At 40.1% G+C, this 13,992-nt stretch overlaps 1 protein-coding gene across 1 annotated transcript in view; it reads right to left on the bottom strand.

The window, feature by feature from the left end:
- Positions 1-13,992, bottom strand: part of LOC126159412 (uncharacterized) — a 160,948-nt gene that overhangs the window by 52,027 nt on the left and 94,929 nt on the right. Inside the window, exons 5-6 of the mRNA XM_049916521.1 lie at positions 9,091-9,276; positions 40-219 (exon numbers count right to left, since the gene is read on the bottom strand). Coding sequence (XP_049772478.1) covers positions 40-219; positions 9,091-9,276 — 366 coding nt within the window. The remainder of the gene's footprint in view (positions 1-39; positions 220-9,090; positions 9,277-13,992) is intronic.

Here is a 13,992-nt window from a genome sequence, read left to right as displayed (position 1 = left end):
CTGTTTGCACTACACTGCAAAGCCAGCAACATCGCTTACACTTCGAGATGTTCCAGACGTTCGATCTCCGAGAAGGCAGCAGGCGACAGCTTCGTAGTGTGAGTGATGGAGAGCTGCCGCAAAGTGGGACATCCACGGCTGATGGCAATTACTGTGTTATCTTCCACGCCACACCCGTATGGTAGACCCAGCACTTTCAGTTCTTGCAGTCCTCCATTCCTTAAAAACACAATCGAGTACACAGTTTATGTTGTGCCACATTATTTTGTCTTTATAATGAAAAAAAAAATAATAATAATAAGAGACAGCAATCTGACACATTCTGCTTACAATGACAGGACACACCCTGCTCACCAGCCTTTAAAACTTTAGGATGCTAATCAGGTGCCACAAGAAAGTAAATCTTGCGAAAGGATATAGGTCACAACACTACATTTTTTGGAAATATCCAAGTCAAATGACCCGAGGCACGATGTGATTTGGAGCAAGTACAATTTTGGAACACTAAAAAAATAAGGAAATTGTAACTATATTAATTTTCCAGATATCAAAATCCTAATTTCAATTTGTTTCAGTAATGCTCGACTGATCACGGACTGTGGGGACACTCTGATATCGAGGTGATCATTATATAGGGTGGGAAAATAAAACCGGCCAGAACACGAGATCAGAGCAACATAAGCAACCTCGATTTGAGCAAAATTTCACCGTCTGGAAGCTCCCACTGTAGAACAGCAGCTGATCAGCTACAAGCACACAGAAGTGTGTACGATACGAGGATGTGTTTAGTAGTGTAATTTTGTCAGAATACAGTGCTACTGAACTTGGTAGAATAAAAGTTAATTCAGGCTATCTCTACATTAGGAAAAAAAAAAGAATGTATGGCCTTTACATTTCAGTATTAACAACACTGAATCTTACAGTACCTCAAGTCAACTATCTCAGTGCAGAACGAGATTTTCACTCTGCAGTGGAGTGTACGCTGATATGAAACTTCCTGGCAGATTAAAACTGTGTGCCGGTCCGAGACTCGAACTCGGGACCTTTGCTTTTCGCGGACAAGTGCTCTACCAACTGAGCTATCCAAGCACGACTCACGCCCCGCAAAAGGCAAAGGTCCCGAGTTTGAGTCTCGGTCCGGCACACAGTTTTAATCTATCTTAGTGCAGTGCTGTTTCTCCGGTACCAATTAGTATCTTCACAAATTAATGACATTACAGTACTGTTAGCATAATTGGATTTAATAGTCTACCATTACCCAGTAAACATAACAGAAAATTCACGTGTCGGGTAACTAGCCATGGGTATGAATTTAAAGTTTTACCAAGTTTGACAGATCGCCTGAAACTATCATCTGCAGCTAATTTAAATAGTCACTGGGCTCTTTAGTGTAAAAGGCAATTATGCTACAGAAAGTTAGTTCAAATGTACACACTTTTCCATGTTCTCACCACTGATCAGCTGTAGTTCCTCAAAGATGCAGTTACGACCAACAGTTATTCAGAAAATGTTTGTCAATTCTATGTCTTCTTCTGTGCTCCGAATTGATCAGTCAGGTTGTTTTTCTCTGTCTTACATATGACCAAAACTACCCAGTCATTTATGTCATTCAACTGAGATTGTGAAAATAAAAGTTTCTTAAAATGTATACATCTGTGGCACATCTCACCCATTACCACAGATATGCTTTGTGGTGGAAGCCTTGCTGACTGTGGCCAACTGGTACAAGACCTGTGTTCACATTATTAGTTTACTTGTCAACTTATATGTTGTAGAGATTACAAACTTTGACAATTCATCTTTCATCCTTGGTCCAGAGTCTGCTTTCTGTACTTTTTCTTTTTTTTTTCTGGCAACAGAGTGTTTTACAATTCCTATTGCAGTCTTGTAGGACTTGTAGAGGAGACTTAGTATACAAGTTTTTCATAATGAGCCCATGTCTCTTTGAATGTAAAATAATATATCTAAAAACAAAGATGATGTGACTTACCAAATGAAAGTGCTGGCAGGTCGACAGACACACAAACGAACACAAACATACACACAAAATTCAAGCTTTCGCAACAAACTGTTGCCTCATCAGGAAAGAGGGAAGGAGAGGGAAAGACGAAAGGATGTGGGTTTTAAGGGAGAGGGTAAGGAGTCATTCCAGTCCCGGGAGCGGAAAGACTGACCTTAGGGGGAAAAAAGGACGGGTACACACTCGCACACACACACATATCCATCCACACATATACAGACACAAGCAGACATCTGATGTCAGATGTCTGCTTGTGTCTGTATATGTGTGGATGGATATGTGTGTGTGTGCGAGTGTGTACCCGTCCTTTTTTCCCCCTAAGGTCAGTCTTTCCGCTCCCGGGACTGGAATGACTCCTTACCCTCTCCCTTAAAACCCACATCCTTTCGTCTTTCCCTCTCCTTCCCTCTTTCCTGATGAGGCAACAGTTTGTTGCGAAAGCTTGAATTTTGTGTGTATGTTTGTGTTCGTTTGTGTGTCTGTCGACCTGCCAGCACTTTCATTTGGTAAGTCACATCATCTTTGTTTTTAGATATATTTTTCCTTCGTGGAATGTTTCCTTCTATTATAACCATATCATTAATTTGAATGTAAAATAAGTTTGAAGATCAGAAAACTTTCAAGTCCTCCACTTCATGGTGCACACAGCCCCTGAGAAGAGCATGCTGTTGTCACAGGCTGTTGTAATAATGACATCGCATACCATTTTCCTCCGACTACAACAATGGTTGCAAGAAACTGGTACATTTACAACTATAGCGATCTTATGTGGTGCTTCACAGACCGGCCAAACTCTCGACTTTGGAGAGAATGTCCTTCACCACATAGAATGAGTACTCTAAACACTGACTATAATGCGATCTCCTACAAAAAGTCAGAGCTCATTACCTCCACTGTGTGCGTGTCTGCTTATGGTAGAAGACACGAAAGTGATGTGACCTTCAAACTTCTGTTGTGTCCAAATGGTAAATTTGCAGACGTGGGTTCCTTACCAGATTTTATCTGACAAGTCACCTTCACAACCCTTAGGAACCTGTAACAGGAATTGTGAAACTCTTTCGTTAAGCGTTTTTGTTTTTTGGAAACATAAATACGAAAAGCAAAAATGTCACACACACACACACACACACACACACACACACACACACACACACACACACACACACACTATATTCCTCGAAGACTCATGAAGACAGCAGTCTTGGTTATTAATTTTGTCATGTACTCAACTAACACACACACACAAAGGATTGGAAAAGGGCACAGGTCATCCCCGTTTTCAAGAAGGGATGTCGAATAGATCTGCAGAACTGTAGATCTATATCTCTAACGTCGATCAGTTGTAGAATTTTGGAACACGTATTATGTTCGAGTAGAATGACTTTTCTGGAAACTAGAAATCTACTCTGTGGGAATCAGCAGGGATTTCGAAAAAGACGATTGTGTGAAACCCAGCTAACGCTATTCATCCACGAGACTCAGAGGGCCATAGACACGGGTTCCCAGATAGATGCCGTGTTTCTTGACTTCCACAAGGCATTCGATACAGTTTCCCACAGCCGTTTAATGAACAAAGTAAGAGCATATGGACTATCAGACCAATTGTGTGATTGGATTGAAGAGTGCCTAGATAACAGAATGCAGCATCTCATTCTCAATGAAGAGAAGTCTTCCAAAGTAAGAGTGATTTCAGGTGTGCCACAGGAGAGTGTCGTAGGACCGTTTTTATTCACAATATACATAAATGACCTTGTGGTTGACATCGGAATTTCACTGAGGCTTTTTGCGGATGATGCTGTCGTATATCGAGAGGTTGTAACAATGGAAAATTGTACTGAAATGCAGGAGGATCTGCAGCAAATTGACGCATGGTGCAGGGAATGGCAATTGAATCTCAATGTAGACAAGTGTAATGTGCTGCGAATACATAGAAAGAAAAATCCCATATCATTTAGCTACAATATAGCAGGTCAGCAAATGGAAGCAATTAATTCCATAAATTATCTGGGAGTAGGCATTAGGAGTGATTTAAAATGGAATGATCATATAAAGTTGATTGTCGGTAAAGCAGATGCCAGACTGAGATTCATTGGAAGAATCCTAAGGAAATGCAATCTGAAAACAAAAGAAGTAGGTTACAGTACGCTTGTTCGCCCACTGCTTGAATACTGCTCAGCAGTGTGGGATCTGTACCAGATAGGGTTGATAGAAGACATAGAGAAGATCCAATGGAGAGCAGCATGCTTCATTACAGGATCATATAGTAATTGCGAAAGCGTTACGGAGATGACAGATAAACTCCGGTGGAAGACTCTGCAGGAGAGATGCTCAGTAGCTCGGTACGGGCTATTGTTGAAGTTTTGAGAACATACCTTCACTGAGGAGTCAAGCAGTATATTGCTCCCTCCTACGTATATCTCGCGAAGAGACCATGAGGATAAAATCAGAGAGATTAGAGCCCACACAGAGGCATGCCGACAATCCTTCTTTCCACGAACAATATGAGACTGGAATAGAAGGGAGAACCAATAGAGGTACTCAAGGTAGTCTCCGCCAGACACAGACAGGTGGCTTGCGGAGTATGGACGTAGAGGTAGATGTAGATACATGACGCGTGTCCAGCCCACACAATGTAGGCACATCTCTCTCTCTCTCTCTCTCTCTCTCTCTCTCTCTCTCTCTCTCTCTCTCTGTGTGTGTGTGTGTGTGTGTCTGTGTGTGTGTGTGTGTGTGTGTGTGTGTGTGTGTGTGTGTGTGTTTTCTCTAGCTCAGTACCGAATACGAAAGGATTCAGGCAAACTGCAGCTTAAACATGGCAGACGTACATGAAATGACAGAGTACATGGTACAGATTACCACGGTTGGCAACACACAACATAATTTCCCAAGTGCTTACTACTCCACTCCTCACATTCCACTCCACCAAGCTGTTCCCCCACTAAGCCTCGTGTAGAACTCTGCTCGAGATACTACGAAACACGGACTACAATATCACCCAGAGTGCAAGTCAGATGTAACAACAACGACAACCACGACCGATACACAAATATAGTTTTCAATTATGATTCGATCCAATTCTTAAACTATTGCTCATCACATGACCTATTGATGTCTGTCAGCAGTATCTCCTGACGAGTCTTGCCGCTGTAATTTATTCTTGCAATGACAATTACAGTCAATCTAAAATGATTTATTTTGTTAATTAGAAATCTAATTCTCGATTAATTTTCCTCTTTTTTCATCTGAATGTCACCATGTTCTAAAGCTGATTAAAAGCTGGTAATGTTTTTACCTATTCTTCTAATACATGGACAGCAGCCAAATTTCTCACTTTCAATGCACTTAATAAATCATTTCAGTCTCTCACAATCAAATAAAATATTGGTCTGGGTTCAGATTCGAGCAATGTTTTTTGAACAACAGCATTTCCACTTCTGAATGTTACGTTTACTTTAAAAGTAGTATTAATGTTTCTATCGGGAAATCTCGAGACTTTTATGACACAAATATCATTTGCCCGGCCCTGCTCTTCTGAATTCTTCAAAATAAAACTGCACGTGACCTCTGCTTGCAAAGCTTCATCTGTAAATGTAAGATGCCCCCTGTTGTTGTTGTGGTCTTCAGTCCTGAGGCCTGTTTGATGCAGCTTTCCATGCTAATCTATCCTGTGCAAGCCTCTTCATCTCCCAATACTTACTGCAGCCTGCATCCTTCTAAATCTGCTTAGTGTATTCATCTCTTGGTCTCCCTCTATGATTTTTACCCTCCACGCTGCCCTCCAACACTAAATTGGTGATCCCTTGATGCCTCAGAACATGTCCTACCAACCGATCCCTTCTTCTAATCAAGTTGTGCCACAAACTCCTCTTCTCCTCAATTCTATGCAATACCTCCTCATTAGTTATGTGATCTACCCATCTAATCTTCAGCATTCTTCTGTCACACCACATTTCGAAAGCTTCTATTCTCTTCTTGTCTAAACTATTTACCGTCCATGTTTCCCTTCCATACATGGCTACACTCCATACAAATACTTTCAGAAACGACTTCCTGAAACTTAAGTCAATACTCGATGTTAACAAATTTTTCTTCTTCAGAAACGCTTTGCTTGCCATTGCCAGTCTACATTCTATATCCTCCCTGCTTCGACCATCATCAGTTATTTTTCTCCCCAAATAGCAAAACTCCTTTACTACTTTATGTGTCTCATTTCCTAATCTAATTCCCTCAGCATCACCTGACTTAATTCGACTATATTCAATTATCCTCATTTTGCTTTTGTTGATGTTCATCTTATACCCTTCTTTCAAGACACTGACCATTCCGTTCAACTGCTCTCCAAAGTCCTTTGCTGTCTCTGACAGAATTACAATGCCATTGGCGAACCTTAAAGTTTTTACTTCTTCTCCATGGATTTTAATTCCTACTTCGAATTTTTCTTTTGTTTCCTTTACTGCTTGCTCAATCTACAGATTGAATAGCATCGGGGAGAGGCTAATATCCTGTCTCACTCCCTTCCCAACCACTGCTTCCCTTCTGTTCGCCTCAACTCTTGTAACTGCCATCTGGTTTCTGTACAAATTGTAAATAGCCTTTCACTCCCTGTATTTTACCCCTGCCACCTTTAGAATTTGGAAGGGAGTATTCCAGTCAATATTGTCAAAAGCTTTCTCTAAGTCTACAAATGCTAGAAACGTAGGTTTGCCTTTCCTTAATCTTTCTTCTAAGATAAGTCGTAGGGTCAGTATTGCCTCATGTGTTCCAATATTTCTACAGAATCCAAACTGATCTTCCACAAGGTCGGCTTCTACCAGTTTTTCCATTCGTCTGTAAAAAATTCACATTAGTATTTTGCAGCTGTGACTTATTAAACTGATATTTCAGTAATTTTCACATCTGTCAACACCTGCTTTCTTGGTGATTGGAATTATTATATTCTTCTTGACGTCTGAGGGAATTTCGCCTGTCTCATACATCTTGCTCACCAGATGGTAGAGTTTTGTCACGACTGGCTCTCCCAAGGCTGTCAGTAGTTCTAATGGAATGTTGTCTACTGCAGAGGCCTTGTTTTGACTTAGGTCTTTCAGTGCTCTGTCAAACTCTTCATGCAGTATCATATCTCCCATTTCATCTTCGTCCACCTCCTCTTCCATGGCCCCTATGTACTCTGTTAAACAATGTTAAAATGTTAATCTCAGCAGCAGCAGTTTAATCTGTGAATATAACACGATCTTGTATATTTTGAATGGCAAATTTGGGAAGAAACCTCATCTTATAATCAGGTAAATACAGTAATTACCTACTTGGTGGGTCACTCTTCTTTTTAAAAAAAAAAAAAAAAAAAATTCATGCCACCTGGATTCTTTCTAACAACATCCACTATCCTCTGTTCTGCAGGTGGGAACTCTACTTGCAATATATTCTTTGTTCCTGTAAATCCCGACCCCTCCCTCTGTTAGCCTCTATTCCCTACAATGCTCTCACTCCAATATCGCACATGCTTCTTATCCATCCAGAGCACCTGCATACCATATTTACTCGAATCCAAGCTGCACTTTTTTTCCGGTTTTTGTAATCCAAAAAACCGCTTGCAGCTTAGAATCGAGTGCAAAGTATGCAGAAGTTCTGAAAAATGTTGGTAGGTGCCGCCAAAAGTAACTTCTGCTGTCAAATATATGTAGCGCTTCACAGGCATGCATTGCAGGCACAAAGAGAAATACTGGCGCAAAAACCTCTGCGTCAGTAAATAAAATAAAATAAAATAAAATAAAAGGTGGAAGACTATCTTTTTTCTCTGACCCGAGTTTCGACCACTGCATCTTCATACATTATTCAACAAAGTAAATACAAATTTCGTATTGTTCATCTTCGAATGTAGCAGCATTTCAATGTACTATGAAAATCCTACTGGCAAGACTGTTTGGGATATTTGTCAATAAGGGAAACTCTACATTCTGAATTTTTTCCTACCTGTGAGAAGAGATGATTGCTAATAGGAACTTTTATGAATTGTGAATCACATGCAGTATTCTCTTCACTGCAAGAATAATACGAATATAAACATTTTGCCATGTATTCTTTCATGTTTGCTGCTATCTCATTTAAATCCTGTCTACCTAATAAACTACGAAACTAGAGTGAGACAACAGCAGAAAAATATACATATCATGTCATGTTTATATTCGTATTATTCTTATGTCTAATAGTGATACAGTCAGAAATGAAGCACGGCAACTGACTAGATTTTTAAATCTAAGATGACTCTAATTTCAGTGCAGAATGTAATGTACTGCAAAGATTTTCAAACGGAGAAAAATTTTTCGCTAAACTCTCGTTCAGAACATCATCTATCATACGCAGTCTATTATTTGGTTCTTGTTGATCATTATCAAAGAAAGTAGCAGTGTAAGTAACAACAAATAGCATTGTAAGCGGCGGTACCGTGCACAATAGCAAGCCATGTGGTGAGCGGTGACAGGCCATAAACACTCATTATCAGAATGCGACAAACAATGCATGACACAGTACAGTAATGCATTTTCAGTTTAGAGTGACGTAAACACCTATAACAAAGAGAATGGCACTTTACAGATCAAAGTAAAATAAGCAATCAATTCAAATCAGACAAAGCACGTGAAAGAGGAAGAGTTCTCGTACAAATATGGACGGAGCGCCTGACGCATAGCAGTGGCTACCTGGTAAAGCTTAATTGCTAAACTTACGATTCGAACCAAACTACTGTAGCCGTATCGTCATTCATTCAACCTAAATTATGTCTCATATTATAATGGACTGACTTTGTTTCGATTTGGAGGTGCGGCTTAAAACTTTTCTCCCCCCTAACAATTCGAGTCTCAAATTTCAGGTGCGGCTTAGATTCGGGAAAATTTTTTTCCCTCGATTTAGAGTCTCATTTTTCAGGTGTGGTTTAAATTTGAATTCGGCTTAGATTCGAGTAAATACAGTAGCCGTTTTCCTTCTCTGCTTCTCTCACCACCTCTTTAAACTGCAACTCCAACACAATACTGCACACATTCATGAGAACTCTACGTGTTCGACACACGACTTACGTAAAAGCCAGAGCAGCTGCTCCAGGTGGTACTTGATCGGGGACGGACATCCAGAGTTCCTGCAAGTTCCTTAAGCTTCCGACAGTAGTGAATGCCTCTCTGGCTAAGTCGTGGGCTATGTCGTACTCGTAAAGTTCCAGACATTCCAAGCTGTCAGCATATACTGGCAGCAACGATAAGAGGCACCTGTGTAACAACAGAAATGGGGCTCGTGAGAATTATTAATCTTCAGTCACATTTCAGAAGACCAAAAAAACAGTGTACCTTATATTCCAATTCCAAATTAATGGTTCTAATCCTCTATTTGTAACATTTCCATGTTCAACTGTCACATTTACATCACTTGCCACTGAAATATGATAACATTAATACTATCACCACATTAATTTGCATCGAAATTATACCTGTGAGTGACAAATTGTATTGCTTTACATTAGACACAATGATGAGTGTCAGGGCACTAGGTATTTGCAATTCTGTTGGGTACAAAATAGCGTTTTCAGAGGACAGTTTTTAATGCTCCTAAGGCTTCAACATAAATAGCACTTTTATGACTTTACAAAGTCAGGATTCAATTTTTATGACGTATATGCAACACCTGACAAGTTTGTGGCTGCCATCTGTTGACTGCTCCTGCAACTCAGTACCAACTTAAATTACTCTTGATGTATATAGGCAAATGGTCATGAGAATATACTGCCAAAATGAAATTCTTTGTATAAAATATCTTTGTTAACAATACATACAGACCATACAACACAGGTTTCAAAGCCAGTGTTTAGAAGGGAGAACCGATAAAGGTACTCAAAGTACCCTCCGCCACACACTGTCGGGTGGCTTGCAGAGTACGGATGTAGATGTAGACGTACCTAAGTCGAAACTTCAACGCCGAAAGGCTGTGTTCGACATGTAAAACTATTGTTTGACGTTTTGTTTCCAACTGTGGGAGGTATCTTCAGAGGTAAATCTATGATTGGTAGGCTCTTTCACCTCAAAAGTTTTAACTGAAGAAACACATACTTAGTTATTCAAAAAGAAGGAGCAGATTTCAAAAAAATATTTCTCACAAACTACAAACAGTACAAACACAATTTCAATGATCCTGAGACAGGAAAAGGTTTAGATTTCAATGTTCCAACAGTTGAGTTTAATTGACGAAAGGAGAAAATATAAAAATGCAGTAAATGAAGCAGGCAAAAAGGAATACAAACGTCTCAAAAATGAGATCGACAGGAAGTGCAAAATCGCTAAGCAGGCATGGCTAGAGGACAAATGCAAGGATGTAGAGGCTTATCTCACTAGGGGTAAGATAGATACTGCCTACAGGAAAATTAAAGAGACCTTTGGAGATAAGAGAACCACTTGTATGAACATCAAGAGCTCAGATGGAAACCCAGTTCTAAGCAAAGAAGGGAAAGCAGAAAGGTGGAAGGAGTATATAGAGGGTCTATACAAGGGCGATGTACTTGAGGACAATATTATGGAAATGGATGAGGATGTAGATGAAGATGAAATGGGAGATACGATACTGCGTGAAGAGTTTGACAGAGCACTGAAAGACCTGAGTCGAAACAAGGCCCCCGGAGTAGACAACATTCCATTGGAACTTCTGACGGCCTTGGGAGAGCCAGTCCTGACAAAACTCTACCATCTGGTGAGCAAGATGTATGAGACAGGTGAAATACCCTCAGACTTCAAGAAGAATATAATAATTCCAATCCCAAAGAAAGCAGGTGTTAACAGATGTGAAAATTACCGAACAATCAGTTTAATAAGCCACAGCTGCAAAATACTAACACGAATTCTTTACAGACGAATGGAAAAACTAGTAGAAGCCGACCTCGGGGAAGATCAGTTTGGATTCCGTAGAAATACTGGAACACGTGAGGCAATACTGACCTTACGACTTATCTTAGACGAAAGATTAAAGAAAGGCAAACCTATGTTTCTAGCATTTGTAGACTTAGAGAAAGCTTTTGACAATGTTGACTGGAATACTCTCTTTCAAATTCTAAAGCTGGCAGGGGTAAAATACAGGGAGCGAAAGGCTATTTTCAATTTGTACAGAAACCAGACGGCAGTTATAAGAGTCGAGGGACATGAAAGGGAAGCAGCGGTGGGGAAGGGAGTAAGACAGGGTTGTAGCCTCTCCCCGATGTTATTCAATCTGTATATTGAGCAAGCAGTAAAGGAAACAAAAGAAAAATTCGGAGTAGGTATTAAAATCCATGGAGAAGAAATAAAAACTTTGAGGTTCGCCGATGACATTGTAATTCTGTCAGAGACAGCAAAGGACTTAGAAGAGCAGTTGAACGGAATGGATGGTATCTTGAAGGGAGGATATAAAATGAACATCAACAAAAGCAAAACGAGGATAATGGAATGTAGTCTAATTAACTCGGGTGATGCTGAGGGAATTAGATTAGGAAATGAGACACTTAAAGTAGTAAAGGAGTTTTGCTATTTGGGCAGCAAAATAACTGATGATGGTCGAAGTAGAGAGGATATAAAATGTAGACTGGCAATGGCAAGGAAAGCGTTTCTGAAGAAGAAAAATTTGTTAACATCGAGTATGGATTTAAGTATCAGGAAGTCATTTCTGAAAGTATTTGTATGGAGTGTAGCCATGTATGGAAGTGAAACATGGACGGTAAATAGTTTGGACAAGAAGAGAATAGAAGCTTTAGAAATGTGGTGCTACAGAAGAAAGCTGAAGATTAGATGGGTAGATCACATAACTAATGAGGAAGTATTGAATAGGATTGGGCAGAAGAGAAGTTTGTGGCACAACTTGACGAGAAGAAGGGATCGGTTGGTAGGACATGTTCTGAGGCATCAAGGGATCACCAATTTAGTATTGGAGGGCAGTGTGGAGGGTAAAAATCGTAGGGGGAGACCAAGAGATGAATACACTAAGCAGATTCTGAAGGATGTAGGTTGCAGTAGGTACTGGGAGATGAAGAAGCTTGCACAGGATAGAGTAGCATGGAGAGCTGCATCAAACCAGTCTCAGGACTGAAGACCACAACAACAACAACAACAACAGTTATGCACTCATTCAATGTGAGCACCATTTGTTACATCAAAATGAAGGCTCATTTCTGCCCACAGACCAATGAGCTGGTCTTTATCGAATTCACACCTTCAACAATTTCACATCTTAGAGAGTAGTAGGCATATGTAGGGCGAAAGAACTGTCTTGTGTAGACCAATGCATAAAAATTGCAGGGCCATAAAGTCTGGTGGCTGCTGATAAACTGATCATCCACTCCTCGTCCTTCAACCAGCATCCTAGAGTGGTGTTATTCAGTGACATCGAACACGGTTGTAGAAGAAGCATGCGCCACCTTATGAGAGGACGACTTTACATGAATTACTTTTAAGTTGAGGAAACAGCCAGTTTTCTATCATATCTGGATACAAGATTCCTACAACAGTGTTCAATTTTAAAAAAAGGGGGGGGGGGAGGGAGGGAGGGAACGCTTCGTAAACTTTGTTTATGGCAACTGAACAGAAGACTTTCACTTTTGGTGAGTCTCATTTGTGCTGAACTACTACCATAGGATTTTCGCTCTCCCAAAATCTAAATCTAGCATTATGTCGAGCAACTGTACCAGAAAGATGAAAAGTGGATTCATACGAAAAATATAATTGTTCAGAAAAAAATATCCTCTTCCATTTCCTCTAGAATTTCTGTGCAAAATTCAAATCTTTTGGTGTGGTCATCAGAATGGAATGCTTGCAACAATTCTGATGTATACAATTTCTGATGCAGACAGTTTCCTAACTCACCATATCTCTAGTTGAAGGGTCTTAAGTTTACTGCTTGCTCATGTCATGGATTTCCTAGGGTGCCTTTTGTAAGTTGCACAGATACCTTTGACATCTTCACTCTGTGTGCAAGGATGACACACACTTTTCCATTTGCAGATGCACCCATTTTCTGTGATTTTCAACGGTACTCATACATTTGTTTACCAGCAGGCAGCTCTCTGTCAAATTTTTATCAAAATACATGCCTGTCACAAACATTATGAGATACAAGATGGCGGCGCATATGGATGTAGTGGCAAATCGCTCCGTGAATATCGGTAAATTACCATCAGTGAATTGTATGCTATGTGCAAAAAAAGTGATAAAAGGTGTTAAAATATGTGTAGTGGCACATAAATGGTATCATTCTTGTTGTTTCGTGGAAGCAAATCTCGGTCAACATAGGCCTACATGTGACTGTGGAACTGAGTGCAACGGTCTTGAAACTGCATTTGAAATGTGCAACGCTGGACTCGAAATAAATGTGAGGGAAGAACTGCAAAGTGACTTAAGTAAAGCTAGACAATATGCAGAAATGCTGAAAAGTTTGATCGACTATATGGACCTTCCCACAGATACGCAAACAGGCAAACGAGAGTGTGTATATACTAGGCCTAAGCAAATATCTCGACCTGTCTTAAATACCAATGTTTTTCGTGTTCCACTAATGAATAAATACGATGTTCTAAGTGCAGACAGCTCAGAATCATGGACAAAAAATCTCAGTGTAACAGGTAACTGCTCGGAAAGATCTGTTGAACAAAAAAGTGCCAGCAGAAACGCGTTACCATCAAATACTATTAAACGAAAAAATCGTGTGAGAGCAACTTGTAATAAAACTGAACACGAGACAAAAAAGGAAAAAGAGAAGAAGAAGGAAGAAATATACATATTATCGACGAGTCATGGCAAGGGACTGGCTACAATCATGTCTGATATGCAGTCCGAATATAAAGTGATTGGAATTTCGAAACCTGGTGCTCCTCTACGAGAAGTGCTGAAAAACTGTGAAAGTTCCGTGAAAAGCGACGTCAACTGTGTCATAATCGGAGGGGGAAACGATGTCTATAAAAATGAAAGCAGCCTTGC

The sequence above is a fragment of the Schistocerca cancellata genome, unplaced genomic scaffold (assembly GCF_023864275.1).
Source record: "Schistocerca cancellata isolate TAMUIC-IGC-003103 unplaced genomic scaffold, iqSchCanc2.1 HiC_scaffold_1140, whole genome shotgun sequence".
NCBI lineage: Eukaryota > Metazoa > Arthropoda > Insecta > Orthoptera > Acrididae > Schistocerca > Schistocerca cancellata.
The sequence above is the reverse complement of the archived record's forward strand: the minus strand, read 5'-3'. Positions and strand labels throughout refer to the sequence as shown.